We start from the raw sequence: 17,254 nt of genomic DNA, 5'->3' as shown, positions 1-17,254 counted from the left end.
GGAGAATGGCGTGAACCCGGGAGGCGGAGCTTGCAGTGAGCTGAGATCCGGCCACTGCACTCCAGCCTGGGTGACAGAGCGAGACTCCGTCTCAAAAAAAAAAAAAAAAAAAAAAAAAAAAATACAAAATTGGCCAGGCGTGGTGGCGCAAGCCTGTAGTCCCAGCTACTCGGGAGGCTGAGGCAGGAGAATTGCTTGAACCCCGGAGGCGGAGGTTGCGGTGAGCCGAGGTTGTGCTGTTGCACTCCAGCCTGGGCAGCAAGAGAAAAACCCCGTCTCAAAAAAAAAAACAAAAGAAAAAGAAAAAATCTTTTTCCTTTGAGCTGGAGCTGCAAAGAGAAGAATTTTTAAAAAGAAAATCTATAAAAATTAAAATACAAAAATTTTTCTTAGACACAGGGTCTTGCCGTGTTGCTCAGGCTGGTCTCCAACTCCTGGCCTCAAGCGAACTTCCTCCAACCTCAGCTTCCCAAGTAGCTGGGATTACAGGCATGTACCACCATGCCTGGCTTTTTTTCTTAAACAACTTTTTTAAAATGTTTTATTTTGAGGCCGGGCGCGGTGGCTCAAGCCTGTAATCCCAGCACTTTGGGAGGCCGAGACGGGCGGATCACGAGGTCAGGAGTTCGAGACCATCCTGGCTAACACGGTGAAACCCCGTCTCTACTAAAAAATACAAAAAACTAGCCGGGCGAGGTGGCGGCGCCTGTAATCCCAGCTACTCGGGAGGCTGAGGCAGGAGAATGGCGGGAACCCGGGAGGCGGAGCTTGCAGTGAGCTGAGATCCGGCCACTGCGCTCCAGCCTGGGAGACAGAGCGAGACTCCGTCTCAAAAAAAAAGAAAAAAAAAAAAAAAAAAAAAATGTTTTATTTTGTTTTTACTTAACATATAATTGTACTAGAGTAGTGTCTTATCTGTCACAACACTTTTCTAACGGTAGAGTGTGTGTTACTGCCGTTTCCCACAACAAATGGTGTCATATCTTGGTCTTGGTTGAAGCAATAACATTTCTCAGTGAAACTCTTGCCATTTAAAATTCTTCGTCTCGTAACTCATGCGCAACAGGGTTAGTACATTTCTCAGCTGCCAGTGAGGTTGTTCGTTGTGATTTAACAGGATGACCACAGTGTAAAAACATTCTTATGCCATTAATACACGCTTGTTTTAGGCTACTTGGAAAATTCAAAAACCTAAAAAAAAAGAGGAAATAATCATTTATAGTCCTACCACCCAGAGAAAACCACAATTAATGTTTTGGTGTATTTCCTTCCAGTTTTTTATTTTCCACCTAAACTCTTCAATTACAATCCAACTTTTTTTTTTTTTAAAAAAAACATGTTTTTAAAAAAGTATAAAGATAATACTGTATCTCAGCACAAAAGAAAATTTTGGAAATGCAGAAAAGACAATGGAAAAGAAAAATCAGTTGTCTGTGATGTCACCACCCAGAAATAGCCACACTTCCAGCCAGTCTTTTCACATATGTGACTCCTACCATTCTTATTTATTTATTTATTTATTTTTTTTTTTGAGACGGAGTCTTGCTCTGTAGCCCGGGCTGGAGTGCAGTGGCCGGATCTCAGCTCACTGCAAGCTCCGCCTCCCGGGTTTAGGCCATTCTCCTGCCTCAGCCTCCGGAGTAGCTGGGACTACAGGTGCCCGCCACCTCGCCCGGCTAGTTTTTTGTATTTTTTTAGTAGAGACGGGGTTTCACCGTGTTAGCCAGGATGGTCTCGATCTCCTGACCTCGTGATCCGCCCGTCTCGGCCTCCCAAAGTGCTGGGATTACAGGCTTGAGCCACCGCGCCCGGCCCCATTCTTATATCTCTTACCATAAACGACAAGCTCTAGAAGAGAATGTAGCAAATGCAGGGGTCCTGAAAGAAGGGGTGCACGCTTTGTTTTGTCCCTGATGTTCCTGGAGCACAGGTAATTAAAAGGCTGAAGACCGAGTGCTCTAGAACAGGGCTTCTCTCAAGGTGTGGTCCGCAAAGCAGCAGCCTCTCCTGGGAGCTTATTGGAAATACAATCGGAGCCTCGCGGGTGGGCCGGGAATCTGTTGTAACAAGCCTTTGGGGGAATTCAGATGCTTGCTCTCTTTACAGTTTGAGAAACACTGCACCAGAAGACTGGACTCTGGGAGGTTGGGGGCTTCAGATGAATTGAAAGTGGAAATTCATTTAGGAAATGGGACGGAACCGCTTTGCAGCATGGAACTCGTTGATACCGACACAACTGTTTGCGTGGTTCAGCTTCCTGAGACAGGGACCACCTGGGTTTGGCATCCCAATGTCTAGCCCCATGCCTGGTCTGTAATAGGTGCTCACCGAATACTTGATGAATGAATCAAGGAATGACTAAGTGAGTGAAAAAGGGATCTCTAGAGCCGTGCCCCACATGCCTCTTTTTCTCTTTTTTTAATTTATAGGATTGGAACATCAGTTAACATCTGACCACTGCCAGCCCACCCCCTCCCACCCGCGTCGATCGCATCTCTGGGCTCCAGGGATAAAGCAGGTCTTGGGGTGCACCATGATTTCACCATTCTTAGTACTGGCCATTGGCACCTGCCTTACCAACTCCTTAGTGCCAGGTATGCTTGGGGACACAGGTGGAGGGATGGGGTAGGGTGAGGGCAGTGTCTATGTTCAAGGTCCCAGAACCATGCAAAATATTTAAGAGCTGAAAACAGTGTTCAGAGCAGGAAACCTCAGCCCTGCTACTTGCATGTGTTAATCGGATAGGTCACTCTTTTCCCATATATATATATTTTATTCTTTCTTTCCTTCTTACTCTTCCTTCCTTCCTTCCTTCCTTCCTTCCTTCCTTCCTCCCTCCCTCCCTCCCTCCCTCCCTCCCTCCCTCTCTCCCTCCCTCCCTCACTTTCTCTCTCTTGCATTCCTGTGAAGAGACCACCAAACAGGCTTTGTGTGAGCAACAAGGCTGTTTATTTCACCTGGGTGCAGGCGGGCTGAGTCCGAAAAGAGAGTCAGCGAAGGGAGATAGGGGTGGGGCCGTTTTATAGAATTTGGGTAGGTAAAGGAAAATTACAGTCATGGGGGTTGTTCTCTGGCGGGCAAGAGTGGGGGGTCACAGGGTGCTCAGTGGGGGAGCTTTTTGAGCCAGGATGAGCCAGGAGAAGGAATTTCACAAGGTAATGTCATCAGTTAAGGCGAGGACCCGCCATTTTCACTTCTTTTGTGGTGGAATGTCATCAGTTAAGGCAGGAACAGGCCATTTAAATTTCACTTCTTTTGTGATTCTTCAGTTACTTCAGGCCATCTGGATGTATACGTGCAGGTCACAGGGGATATGATGGCTTAGCTGGGGCTCAGAGGCCTGATGCTTTCTTTCTGCGACAGAGACAGAGTCTCACACTCTGTCACCCAGGACGGAGTGCAGTGACATGATCTCAGCTCACTGCAGCCTTCGCCCCCCAGGTTCAAGTGATCCTCTTGCCTCAGCCTCCTGAGTAGCTGGGATTACAGACGTGCACCACAACACCTGGATAATTTTTGTATTTTTATTAGAGATGGGGTTTCATCATGTTGGCCAGGCTGATCTTGAACTCCTGACCTCAAGTGATCCGCCCACCTTGGCCTCCCAAAGTGCTGGGATTACAGGTGTGAGCCACTGTGCCCAGCCTTTTCCCTTTTATATTATACTATTCTTTGATTGGGGTTTCTGTTCTCTCTTTTATCTTTGATAATTTGAAATATAATGAATCCTATGGACTCTTCCGAGTCTTGGTCCGCTGCGTCTCCTGTCGGTTTTGTCTGCTCATTCTCCCTCACGGGATCGCACATTTTCTTGTCATTTGTAGTTCTCACTAGTGAACTCATCTTCAACAGGAGTTTTTTGTTTTTCTGTTGGAGACTCACGCGGAAGTGTTTCCACAGCGTGGCATGGTGTTTTCAGGACATGAGGGGTTCAACTAATTCTAGGCCAGTTTTTATGTTAATTTCTTGGTTTGCAATTCTTACACTATAAATTCAGATCCCCACTTAGACCTGGCTCAGATTTGGACTTGAATTCACATTTCTTACGAATGACTGTCTTTCTCTGTCCCTTCCATAGCTCCAAGGCAAAATGTGTACCTTAAAACAGCTTCGGCAGGCCTGGTGTGGTGGCTCATGCCTGTAATCCCAGGGCTTTGGGAGGCTGAGGTGGGAGGATCGCTTGAGTCCAGGAGTTTGAGGACAGCCTGGGCAACATAGTGAGACCTCCATCTCTAAAAACAAACAAACAAACAGCTGAGCACAGTGCTGCATGCTTGTAGTCCTAGCTACTTGGGAGGCTGAGGTGGGAGGATCACTTGAGCCCAGGATTTCAAGATTATGGTGAGCTATAATCAAATTACTCCAGCCTGGGTGACAGAGTGAGACTTTGTCTCTTAAAAAGAAACCAGCTTCTGGCCAGGCATGGTGGCTCACGCCTGTAATCCCAGCACTTTGGGAGGCTGAGGTAGGTGGATCACTTGAAGTCAGGAGTTTGAGACCAGCCTATCCAACATGGCAAAAACCCATCTCTACTAAAAATACAAAAATTAGCCGGGCGTGATGGCACATTCCTGTAATCCCAGCTACTTGGGAGGCTGAGGCATGAGAATCACTTGAACCCAGGAGTCAGAGGTTGTAGTGAGCCGAGATTGCACCACTGCACTTCAGCCTGGGCAACAGAGCAAGACTCCGTGTCAAAAAAGAAAAGAAACCAGCTTCAGCCTGAATCTGTACCTGGCCTGCTGTCCCAGGCGTTCCTCTCAGTATCATCTCCTGTGGGCCCCTCTGGTTTTAGATTCCTTCATCAGTGCTGCCTCCTGAGGATTTTCCTTTCCCCTTTTCTTCCTTTTTCAAGCTATGTGCTATTTTTTTCCCCCAGCATTTCTGTATCTGGAGCTGCAGGAGAGCCTTCCTCGGCTCAGTCCATTATGTGGCTAGAAGTCCCCACTTGCCTTCCCTGCACCCCAGTGTTTCCATCTCTCCAGTGGGGATAAGAGTTCCTCCCGCTTAGTGCCATCACAGGAATCACATGGGATAGTCACAGTGTCTGGCAAGGAGTGGATGCTCAGTGAGTGTTGGTCTCTTCTCTTAGGACGGCTATATTTCAGCAGATGAGGAGATGGGGTGCAATGGGGCACCAAGCCTGAGCCGATGGGCTCTCAGGCCATTGCCTCTGAGACCCCGTGATGCCAGCTGCATCCCTGGGGGACCAAGGTCACTCTGGCACGGGGTCCCTGCCTTCTCAGCACTTAACAGCCCACCTGGGTGAAAGATGAACTAATGGATGAAAAGGGAAAAGGTGAAAAAGTGACAACATGAAAACTCTTCACGGCTGGGTGCGGTGGCTCACGCCTGTAATCCCAGCACTTTGGGAGGCCAAGGTGGGCGGATCACGAGGTCAGGAGATCGAGACCATCCTGGCTAACACTGTGAAACCCTGTCTCTATTAAAAAAAAAAATACAAAAAATTAGCGGGGCATGGTGGCGGGCGCCTGTAGTCCCAGCTACTTGGGAGGCGGAGGCAGGAGAATGGTGTGAACCTGGGAGGCGGAGCTTGCAGTGAGCCGAGATTACGCCACTGCACTCCAGCCTGGGCGACAGAGCGAGACTCTATCTCAAAAAAAAAAAAAAATCTTTAAACGTTCAGCCATTCAACTTTTTGTATCTGCTGTCGCCAGGCTGGAATGCAATGGCACAATCATGGCTTACTGTAGCCTCAAACTCCTGGCCTCAAGCAATCCTCCGACCATGGCCTCCAAAAGTGCTGGGATTACAGGCCTGAGCCACTACTCCAGCCTTCTTTTTTTTCTTCAGTTAGGTATAACTTACAGAAAAAGGCACTGATCTTAAATACATAGCATGAAAAATTTCTGACATATATTTATACCTGTGTCACCACCACGCAGATCAAGACAGAACATTTCTGGTCATGGGGCATCTGTGGGCTTCCCTATGCCAACCCCCTCCCAAAGCCAGAGGAGATGCCCAGGCTTACACTGGTCACCAGAGACTCACTTTGCCTGTTTTGAGCTTCATAGAAATGGAATCATACAGTATGTACCGATCAGTGCCCTTTCCCCGGCATTCTATCATGAGCATTTGCACATATCATTTAGCAGTTTCCAGAAACAATGGCCTCTTGGAATCCAGTTGTCCAGAGCCATCGTTGCTTAAACCAAACTCCAAACCCTTCTCAGGGATAGGCCCTGGGTGGCTCTGGTGAAAAAGACAAGGACTCCTCATGGGACTCCAATCTAGAGAGAACAAGCCCTCGACCGAGCAGGGGACCTGGTGGCAGAGCCTGGGCTGAACAAGAGCAACAGGTGTGGGGCAGGCTGAAGTCAGCCCAGCCGCGGGACTCCAAGCTGTTAAGGCAGGGACAGGTTGTCGGCGGTCAGGGTGGGTGAAAGGTCTTCACCACCCAATGGCAGCCAACTGGCCAAAGAGGCTCCATGACCAACAGCACCGTGGGGGGTTTTGAGGAAGGCAGGAGGGAGGTTGGAACCAGCCTGGGCCTGGAGGACCTCCGAGCAAAATCCTTGGCCCCAGCCTTGCCCAGACTTTATCTCATGTCATCCTAGAACTACTCGTGGATAGCTACGGGTCTCCCATTTCCTGGGGCGGAAACTCTTGTCCAAAGGCACCCTGTCAGGCAGAAGGGCCAAGGTGCTCCCTATTCCCAGTGGGGACTGCTTGGGGATGTCTGAAATTGATGCCCTCAGCAGACACTTCCAGAAGAGAGAGGGTGGACCTGGGGCTGTCAGGGTGAGGGCAGTGGGCTGAGGGATTGGAGTGGTGGCGACGTAAGGGGAGGCCTCTTGGGGAGGGGTGTGGGGTGTGCTTGGATCCAAGGCTAGAGGTGCACTGCAGCATCGTGCCCGTTTCTCGCCTGTGCTGTCATAGGCTGGGGCAGAGCCACGGCAACGCGTGAGTTTCCAGTTCTCCCACTGGGGCCCTGATCTCAGGCTCTCCATTTCCTAATGTGGAGGAGACACTGGTGCCCACCCACCAAGGCAGTTGGGAGGAATAAGAGAAGCTGTGTGGGGGGCCCCTGGCATCTCGCCCGGAGCCGGTGCGTGTGTGAGGAAGGAGGGCTGTTCTTCACCCACCCCACCCCAAGAGCCAGGCACATGTCGGAGCTGGGCCAAAAGGTAAGAATTGTGTCCCCAGCCCACAGACATGCTACACGGCCTTGGACAAGACCCTCCCACTCCTCCTGATCTCGCTTCCCATTCTGTGCAGTGGGAGGCCTCAAAAGAGGAAGCCGCTAGGGAGCCTCCTCTCTAGGCTTCTGAGCAGATCTGATAGGGCCCCGGGCCAGAGAGGGGCCCCGCAGACTCTGGGAGGGACTCTAGCTCTCATAGCCAGGATCCTGGTCCAGCCCTGGAGATGGGATAATGGGGGTGGGAGGCAATTTTTGAGCCTCTCCTATGGGTCAGGTGTGTCACTTGCCTTATTCAGCCCAGTCCTTAGAGTGACTCTGAGGGGATGGTGCCAGCAATGTCATTTGACAGGGGAAGAGACTGAGGCTCAGGGAGGTGACACAGCTAGTACTTGGAGCAGCTGGGGGTTTTCTTGTTTGTTTGTTTTTGAGACGGAGTCTCTCTCTCTTGCCCAGGCTGGAGTGCAGTGGCGTGATCTCGGCTCACTGCAACCTCCGCCTCCCGGGTTCAAGCAATTCTCCTGCCTCAGCCTCCTAAGTAGCTGGGACTACAGGTGCACACCGCCACATCTGGCTAATTTTTCGTATTTCAGTAGAGATGGGGTTTCACCATGTTGCCCAAGCTGGTCTTGAACTCCTGAGCTTAGGCGATCCGCCTGCCTTGGCCTTCCAAAGTGCTGGGATCACAGGCGTGAGCCACCATGCCTGGCAGCTGGGGTTTTAGTTGAGGTCTGTCTGGCACTAAAGCTGTGGATTCGTTGCTGGACACACACACGTGAGAAAGAGGGATAGAGAAAGAAGTGTTCTTAGTTCTTATTTTATCTCAAAACCATAAAGCCCCATCCAGAAGTCATTATCAGCCAAGAGGGATGGAGGCAGGTGATGAGAGATGCAGAATGTCATCCTTGATAACTAATCTAGAACTAACAAGAGTGAGATCACCTGGCTCCTTTGAATTTGACACATTAAGCAAAAGGCAAGCTTCGCTTTCCAGCACTGCTATTAACTCTGCCACCAAGTCAGGTTCCTGCTGAGCCTACTTTAATGAATAAGCTAAGCAGAGTTTATAATTGATGGCTGGCTACATCAGGGGACCCCTGCTGCTGGAAGGAGTTTATTGAATAGGTTAAACATTACTCTCTTAATTGTGCTAGCACAATTCATTTGCTGCCTTAGCAGCTCATCTCCCTACTGGGTAGAAGGAATGAGCATGGGCTTTGGAGCGAAGCCTAGCCCTGCCAGTGTCTGTCTGTGCTGCGTGGCCTTGGGCAAGTCGCTCGTTGTCTCTGAGCCTTGGTTTCTTCATTCTGAGATGTGAGCAGAAGACCCCAGGGTCCACGGGCTTTTCTGGAGGATCTGGATGGCACATATTTATAAACCACAGGTGTGTTGTCTGGGGGGACAACTATTGCACCCTCCTCCAAGTTCAGGCATTCCAGCCTGAGCAATCAGAAGTGGGGGGATCTGTATGTCTGGAGATGGGAGGCTGTCCTCACCCTGCCAAGTAACTGTCTCTCTCTGTTTAGAGAAAGAGAAAGACCCCAAGTACTGGCGAGACCAAGCGCAAGAGACACTGAAATATGCCCTGGAGCTTCAGAAGCTCAACACCAACGTGGCTAAGAATGTCATCATGTTCCTGGGAGATGGTGAGGCCCGGGGGCCTGTGGGGGCAGGGGGTGGGGAGACAGGACACCTAGCTAGGAGCCCAGGGAGCCAGGCTGAGTTGAAGGGGGCTGCGTTGAAGGGGCTAGGGCTCTGGAGGAAGGGTGTTTAAAAGGATGAGGGGCCAGGCTGTGGATTCAAGAGGCCTGCTCTGCCAGCTAGCCCCCTGAGGATCTGGGAGGTAAGGGTGAGAGGGGCTACTCCCTGACATTTACAGAGCCATGCCCGGTGCCAACTGCCCGAGCCTGCCTTGGTACCAAACTAGAGAACTTCTGGGTACCCAAGTAGGCTGATTGGAGAGGCAGGAGCACGAGAGACTGAGGCCCCCACTCCCCACCGCAGGGATGGGCGTCTCCACAGTGACGGCCACCCGCATCCTCAAGGGTCAGCTCCACCACAACCCTGGGGAGGAGACCAGGCTGGAGATGGACAAGTTCCCCTTCGTGGCCCTCTCCAAGGTGAGCCCCATCCCCAAGCCCAGTTCAGGTCTGTATAACCAGCATCCAGGTTGAGCATCCGAACATGACAGCAGCCAGAGGTCCCCTGACCCCCCTCCATGCCCAAGCTCACTCCCCACCTGCAGCAGCCACCCTCCTGACTTCTGACACCATAGCATCACTGTGCCTGCGTGTGTGTGTGTGTGTGTGTGTGTGTGTGTGTGTGTGTGTGTGTAGAGAGAGGGTCTTGCTCTGTTGCCCGGGCTGCAGTGCAGTGGTGCAGTCATAGTTCACTGCAGTCTTCAACTCCTGGGCTCCAGCCATCCTCCCACGTCAGCCTCCTGAGTAGCTGGGACTACAGGTGTGTACCACCACACCTGGATAATGTTTTAATTTTTTTGTAGAGATGGGGATCTCTAATTCTTGGGCTCAAGCGATCCTCCAACCTTGGCCTCCCAGTCTTGGGATTACAGGCGTGAGCCACCATACCTGGCCTGTATATGCTTTTTACTTTTTTTTTTTTTTTTTTTTGAGACAGAGTCTTACTCTGTCTTCCAGGCTGGAGTACAGTAGCATGACCTCAGCTCACTGCAACCTCCGCCTCCTGAGTTCAAGTGATTCTTCTGCCTCAGCCTCCCGAGTAGCTGGGATTACAGGCACGCACTACCATGCCCAGCTAATTTTTGTATTTTTAGTCGAGACGGGGTTTCAACCTGTTGGCAAGGCTGGTCTCGAACTCCTGACCCCAGGTGATCCGCCCACGTGGGCCTCCCAAAGTGCTAGGATTACAGGCATGAGCCACCGTGCCTGGCCTGTATACGCTTTTGCATGAAGTTCTAGGTCATTCATTCTTTTCTGAGGTGGTTCGTGAAGTTAATTAAGCTATAGGCATACCTCAGCTATACTTTGGGTTTGGTTCCAGACCACTGTAATAAAGCAAATATTGTAATGAAGCAAGTCACACATTTTCTGGTTTCCCAGTGCATATAAAAGTTATGTTTGCACCCTACAGTAGTCTTTTAAGTGTAGGACAGCATTATGTCATAAAAAACATATATACCTTAATTTTAAAATATGCTATTGCTAAAAAACACTAATGAAGTGAGCCATGTTGTTGGAAAAAATAATGTTGATGGACTTGCTTGACACAGGGTTGCCACAGATCTTCAATTTGTAGCAAACACAGTGTCTGTGGAGTACACCAAAGTGAGGTATGCCTGTACTGACCTAGGTTGTTCAAGGCAGTGTGCACTGCCGGGTAGCTATTGTTATTGGTGGTGGTGATAGTGGCATTATGTAATAACCTCCACACCCTGGGTCAGGCCCCAGGCTCACTTCTGGGGGAGTAGCGGGGACTGTGGTGCCTTCTGTGCCTTCAGGGCGCTCTCAGGCTGGTGGGGAAGGGAGACAGGAAAATAGTTTCGGGGTCTCTGCTAAACATCTGGATGTAGGGCAACCCTGTGAGGGTGGCCATAGGGCAGGTGGCAGAGAAATCAGAGCTGGTCTTGGCCCCACCCTTCCCTTCCCCAGTCCCCCTCCCCTCACTTTCACTATCCTATCCCTAGGACCCCTACTCCTTCAAGAAGGCCCCTCTCTCTCCCTTCTCCAGGACTCCCCTGCTCCCCAACCCCTCACTGGCTCCTGCAGCCCCAGGCCCAGAGAGAGGCCACTGCTGACCCCACCTGAGCCCCACTCCTCCACCGGACACTTCTCCGTACTTTGGAGAGCTGGGGTCCCGCCCCAGTGCTGCCAGGGTGCAGGGAATGACGGCAGGAAGCAGGCAGATAGGTAGTCCTGTGGCTCTTGGGGGCTTCAGTGGGCCTGATCAAGGCTATGGGGTCCTCTCTGGTTCTTCACGCCCCAGTCCCCATGGTGTGAGTGGAGGCGGGGTGGGTGGCTGTAGGGGCGAAGTCCTGGCCATCTCCTGACCCTCCTCTCCCACCTGCAGACGTACAACACCAATGCCCAGGTCCCTGACAGTGCCGGCACCGCCACCGCCTACCTGTGTGGGGTGAAGGCCAACGAGGGCACCGTGGGGGTAAGCGCAGCCACCGAGCGTTCCCGGTGCAACACCACCCAGGGGAACGAGGTCACCTCCATCCTGCGCTGGGCCAAGGACGCTGGTGAGTGCGGGGAGCAGCGGGGAGCAGGGTGAGCTTCATGGCCTGTCCAGGCCTCAGTCGTTCCGACTCTGTCACGGGAAGGGGCTAGAGAAGGCTTCTCTGCGGGGCTCCCAGCTATGATGTCTGGGAGTCTGTAATATCCATGGGGTTCCTTCCATGACGGGGGAGGCTGGGGGCTTCAGGCTTCACTCAGTGCTGGGTTCTGCTCCCAGTTCATTTCCCTGAGTTGATTCTTCATTTGACTGTAAAACGGGTGGGAACATAAAACCCTCATAGGTTTGGTGTGAGGAGGGAGAAGTCAGCTCAGGGCTAGCCTGTGGGGTGCAGTCCATAGCCACGCCCCTTCCCTCCTCAGAATTGGGAGGCCCAGCCTGTGCCCCCAGGAGCTTTAGTCAGGGACCAAGGCTAAAACACAGGTGACAAGGCCAACACGCAGGTGACAGAGCCACAGTCCACTTGAGATCCCTCAGGGGTCCTGTGGGCGCCTTGATGAAGGGGAGGACTCCAGCCCGGGTGCTCACATCTCAAGGGCCTTCGGGATGAGGGGAGAGGGTCCCAGAGGCAGTGTTCCAGCTGCTCAGCTACTAGGCTCAGCCACTGCCAGACACCTACTGCTGTGGGTGGGGAGACTGAGACCAGGCAATCCTCCGAACTGAAGGCGGGCCTGTCTTTAGTGGGGAGGGGGAGGGGGAGGGAGGAGGCAGCTGGGACACCCTGATCTGTGGATAAAGCCGAACGTGCCCCTCCTGCACCCCAGGGAAATCTGTGGGCATTGTAACCACCACAAGAGTGAACCATGCCACCCCCAGCGCCGCCTATGCCCACTCAGCTGACCGGGACTGGTACTCAGACAACGAGATGCCCCCTGAGGCCTTGAGCCAGGGCTGCAAGGACATCGCCTACCAGCTCGTGCATAACATCAGGGACATTGACGTGAGTGCTCGGGGGCAGCCGGGCAAGGACGGGGCAAGGCGGGGCCTCTGGTGGGCAGGAGGCCTCAGGCCCAGGCTGGCCCAGAGAAAGCAGCCTGGCCTGGCTCCCCACACACCTGGGAGGCTCCCAGCCCATTAGGGGATTTGCGGTTGGGCAGGCAGGCACTGTGGGATTTCTCTGCGGTGGGGCTGCGGGGTGAACCCTCATGTGACCGCCACCACACCCCAAGAACCAGGCACCCAGGGATGATTCCATAAATTGGAACCTGGTGCTGTGCCCACCTCTGCCCCCCACTACACAGGGAGGTGGTGGTGGCCAAGTGGCGTCTGCCTGCCCTGCGCATTCACATGGGCACAGATGGGCACATTTCTGTACACTCAACCACCAGCATGCCCAGCGAAGAGCTGGTGTGTACAGTGGTTGGTTAGTGCCAGCTCTCTTGTTTAAAATTCGAGTTCCAGACCTCACCCTGCGTTTTGCTAGCTCTGTGACCTTGGGTCAGTTACTTAACCTCTCTGAGGCTTCCCTTTCACAACTCCTTTGTGAACTGTGCCTGCCTCATAAGCTTATGCCAAAAACTGATTAAGATAATCCCTGTGGAGCTCAGCACAAGACCTGAGGCCTAGCGAGTGCCCAGAAGGTGGTGGCACTTATGCAGGAGCCACATGGCCTTGCCCTGAAACACACTTCAACAAACTGAGCTGACTCATGAGGCAGAAGTCATCCATGTGACGCTTGCTCTCTGTTCTTTTCTTTTTTTTTTGTTGAGACAGAGTCTCCCTCTGTCGCCCAGGCTGGAGTGCAGTGGCGCGATCTCGGCTCACTGCAAGCTCCGCCTCCTGGGTTCACGCCATTCTCCTGCCTCAGCCTCTTGAGTAGCTGGGACTACAGGCGCGCACCACCACGCCCGGCTAATTTTTTGTATTTTCAGTAGAGATGGGGTTTCACCGTGTTAGGTAGGATGGTCTCGATCTCTTGACCTTGTGATCCGCCCGCCTCGGCCTCCCGAAGTGCTGGGATTACAGGCGTGAGCCACCGCGCCCGGCCTACTCTCTGTTCTTCAGTGAGAACGCCCGGCTCGTTCCTTTTCAGGCTTTTATTGCCTACTGTGGGGGACTGCTGAGGCAATCTGGGGACTTCTGCCCCTTGAGCCTGGAATGGGGATTCGGTGAGGGGCAGAGAAAGCCCCCCCACCCAGCTATGCCTCACCTCTTTCTCTCCACCACCAGACAAACTCACCTGCCTTCAGCCCTCCATACACTGCCCCACAAATTTCTGGGGGCCACTTGGCCCCTCTACAGTAGAGACCCATGTCTGCCCTTTTCCCAGCATGGTGGATGAAGTATCCCTTTTCAGGACACACAGTGCTGTTGGCCCCTTTCAGTGAGCAGACATCTGAGGCCAAGCCACTCATCCTGGCTTGCCTTCACCCGACACATGGCCTGGGGTGAGTCCCTTCCCCTCCCTGTGCCTCGGTTTCCCCACCTGTGCAGCAGGAACTGAGAGCCACACTTGCCTGCTCCCAGGGCCGTGGGAGGCCGTGATGAGGTCATGGATGTGAGAACATTTGTTGTACAGGCACAGGGTATAATTACATGGGGACTGCTCCTCAGAGGGGTTTGTCAGGGACAGCCTGAGCAGGGGACAGAAACTTGAAGGAAATTGGAGGGGAGGGAAGATGTTTCAGGTGAGGGGGTAGGAGATGAGGAGGGGGGGTCACGGGCCACGTCAGGGGGCACAAGCCAGGGAGTGAATGGGGAGGGAGGACCTGTGTGAGGACCCCTTTCTTTCCTCCTCTTCCTTTCTCTCCCAGCCCCACCTGCGTCTCCATCACCAACACCCCCCCAAAAGCCTCCCAGTCCCCAGACTGTACATGAAACAAAAATCCTGGTGTCCACCCTGAAAATAAATACTGTTGCTTAAAAAGAAAGAAAGAAAGAAAGAAAGACACAAACCCAAACCCCAAAGCCAAACAGCAAGTCTGTTATTTGGAAGTTTAATGAGCCCGTGTGAAGTCGCTGCCGGGCTGGAAACGATGAGGCTCCCTGCAGGAAGATTGGGGGCTTCGTTTCCACTCTGAAGACGCCAAGAGGTCAGGTTCTGTGGGAACAGCTGGGGGGGGTGGGGCAAGGGACCCGTGACCTGGGGTCCCCTTCTCCTTCCCCTCCCAGCCCGCCCTGCTCCCTGAGCTCCTGGCTGCAGCGGAGAGCAAGGACTCTGCCTCTCTGAACCACCTGTCTCCCCACTGGCAGTAGAAATGCCTTCCGGTGGCAGCCACCCACTGGGTCCTGGGGACTTCCCTGGGTGACCGCCTTTCCTCCTATGATGGTTCTGTGGATAGATGTTAGTGGTATTTTATTTATCATTATTTTTCTTTTGAGATGGAGTCTCACTCTGTTTCTAAGGCTGGAGTGCAGTGGTGCGATCTTGGCTCACTGCAACCTCCGCCTGCCGGGTTCAAGCGATTCTCCTGCCTCAGCCTCGTGAGTAGCTGGGATTATAGGCGCGCATCACCACACCCGGCCAGTTTTTTCTGTATTTTTAGTAGAGACGGGGTTTCGCCATGTTGGCCAGGCTGGTCTCAAACTCTGGACCTCAGGTGATCCACCCGTTTTGGCCTGCCAAAGTGCTGGGATTACAGGCGTGAACCATCGCGCCCGGCCTATTTTATTTTATTTTTGAGACAGGGTCTCGCTCTGTTGCCCAGACTGGAGTGCAGTGGCGTGATCACGGCTCACTTCAGTCTCAGCCTTCTGGGCTCAAGTGCTCCTCCTGGCTCAGTCCCTTGAATAGCTGGGAGCACCAGTCTGTACCACCATGCCCGGCTAATTTTTGAAACAAATTTTATTTGTATAGACAGGGTCTTGCCATGTTGTCCAGACTGGTCTCAAACTCCTGCCTTCAAGTGATCCTCCTGCCTCAGCCTCCCAAAGTGCTGAGATTACAGGCATGAGCCACCACGCCCAGCCAGTGGCATTTTATGGATAGGAAAACTGGGCTCAGAGAGTTTAGGTGGCAGGCCCTTGATCAGTAGGTGATAGAGTCAGGGTTCAAACCTAAATCTGACTTCAAAGCTCATGGCCATGACCATGGCCTGGATCCAGGCTGGTCCTGGGGCACCTTTCCCACCTCTCCTGCCATTCTGTACTCCTGGCCCTCTATGCATTCTGCAAAACCTAGGTTCTAAGGTGGGAGACAGAGTGGAGGATAGAGCAGGGGACCTATGAGGTGCAGGCCTGGAATGGTGGATCTGGGCCCAGTGTCAGCCAGGCTCTGCACTCCCAAGGTGTCAGCCAGGGGCAGTGGCCCGGGCTGGCGCCCGCGGTGACAAGAGAACACTAGTGTGGTGGTCACCGCAGGCGGCTGCTGTTATGCTCTTGGCCCTATTTTAAAAATAGTCAGGACTTCAAACATGGACTCCCAAGGAAAACAAACAGTCCCGCGTTCGTCTGCCCGCACACACCAGCCGGTGGGTAAAATTAGCCTGGTGGTGACTACACAGCCATGAGGCCCGGCCCCGCTGTTTGCCCAGGCTGCGGTGGGCTGGCTCCCAGCTGTGGGCTGCCCCAAAGACCTCCCTGGCTGGAGCCTCTCCCTGCACGCATTCAGCCTCTCACCGTGGGAGAGGAGGCTCCGGGAGTCCCTGCCCTCTGCTACATGAATACAGCAGGGCCCTAGTGCCATAGCTGGAAAAGCCCTGGGTTTGAATCCTGAATCTGCCACTTCCTGGCTGTGTGGCCTTCAGGGGGAAAAACCCATTTCTGTGCCCATTTTTGAAGTTGGAAAACAGGTGACCAGGGTTTGTTGCAGCCTCGGTATGAAGTTGAGTCAGAATGTATCTTAAGTGTTTAGTGCCTGACACACATTTAAGATACATTCTGACTCAACTTCATACCAAATCTGATGGTCTGATTCTTATTCAAGTGGGAGTTATGTGGATTGCAGGAAGCCAAGTAAGGTAAGTTATCAGCTCCTCCAATATCCCTAGAAGCGCCAAACCACAGTCCCGAGAGACTCATGGTTTCATCTCCCCACAGTGGACAAGTAAGGCCCAGAGAGGACTGAGGCCTGGCTCACCAGGCTGGGAAAGTGTCCACACTGTCCCCAGGGACTCCAGGAGTCCAGGTTCCAAGCCGAGGTCACTGGGGCTTCTGGGCATCTTGGAACCCTGCAGAAGTGATGGCTCCTGTCTCTTTTAGGTGATCATGGGGGGTGGCCGGAAATACATGTACCCCAAGAATAAAACTGATGTGGAGTATGAGATTGACGAGAAAGCCAGGGGCACGAGGCTGGACGGCCTGGACCTCGTTAACATCTGGAAGAGCTTCAAACCGAGACACAAGGTAGCCTGTGTTGGGGCCATGTGGCTGCCGAGGTGGCCTTTGATGGTGAGAGGCTGTGTAACCCCCACTCTGAAGCTCTGTTGTCCTCTATAGAAAGGGCATCAGAATTCTTCCCTCCAGGGGCTCAAATGGACTAAGAGGTATACAAGCGGTAGATAGTTGGTGACTGATCATTTCCTTCCCTTGGAGGGGACATGAGAGAGAGGTGGACGGTGAGGAGGAGGCTGGGCCAGGGAATAACCTGCGTGGACATTCAGTCACCCTGAGCACCTGTTGTATGTAGGCCCCTGGTGGGGCATGCGTGAGACAGAGGCTGAGCCAGATGGCCAAGGAAACATGGAACGCTGTGTGCCTGCATGGGGGATGCCTGGCTCTGTAGGCACGCTGGGGGGACAGACCACAAGGAGGGGCCAAGAAGCCCTGGGCAAGTAGGAGGGCGGAGGGAAGAGGCAGCACTGTATGGATCAGGGGAGGACATGGTTGGCCCCAGTGTGCAAGCCACAGAGGGAGCAGGGAAGCCCTCCACAGTGAGTCCCCCTTGGCTGGGGGACGGAATGGATCGGGGAAGGGAGGCTGGAGGCACCTCCAGAAGGA

At 53.0% G+C, this 17,254-nt stretch overlaps 1 protein-coding gene and 1 long non-coding RNA gene across 7 annotated transcripts in view; both read left to right on the top strand.

Annotated features, from left to right (window-relative positions):
- ALPL (alkaline phosphatase, biomineralization associated) overlaps positions 1–17,254 on the top strand; it is a 71,315-nt gene that overhangs the window by 44,212 nt on the left and 9,849 nt on the right. For 3 of the 6 annotated variants that reach the window (XM_045378877.3, XM_005544525.5, XM_065528359.2), the window contains exons 2-7: positions 2,430–2,594; positions 8,689–8,808; positions 9,167–9,282; positions 11,210–11,384; positions 12,142–12,317; positions 16,517–16,660. In XM_045378877.3, coding sequence (XP_045234812.2) covers positions 2,534–2,594; positions 8,689–8,808; positions 9,167–9,282; positions 11,210–11,384; positions 12,142–12,317; positions 16,517–16,660 — 792 coding nt within the window. In that variant the 5' untranslated portion in view covers positions 2,430–2,533. Of the gene's footprint in view, positions 1–2,106; positions 2,310–2,429; positions 2,595–8,688; positions 8,809–9,166; positions 9,283–11,209; positions 11,385–12,141; positions 12,318–16,516; positions 16,661–17,254 lie in introns of all 6 variants that reach the window. The other 3 variants (XM_065528363.2, XM_065528355.2, XR_012424911.1) reach the window with 3 other exon arrangements.
- On the top strand, positions 13,657–14,263 carry LOC141408687 (uncharacterized). Its single transcript, XR_012424912.1, has 2 exons — positions 13,657–13,764; positions 14,131–14,263. It is a non-coding gene; the product is annotated as an uncharacterized lncRNA (long non-coding RNA).

Source organism: Macaca fascicularis, chromosome 1 (genome assembly GCF_037993035.2).
Source record: "Macaca fascicularis isolate 582-1 chromosome 1, T2T-MFA8v1.1".
Taxonomy (NCBI): Eukaryota; Metazoa; Chordata; class Mammalia; order Primates; family Cercopithecidae; genus Macaca; species Macaca fascicularis.
This window is presented reverse-complemented; position numbering and strand designations above follow the sequence as displayed.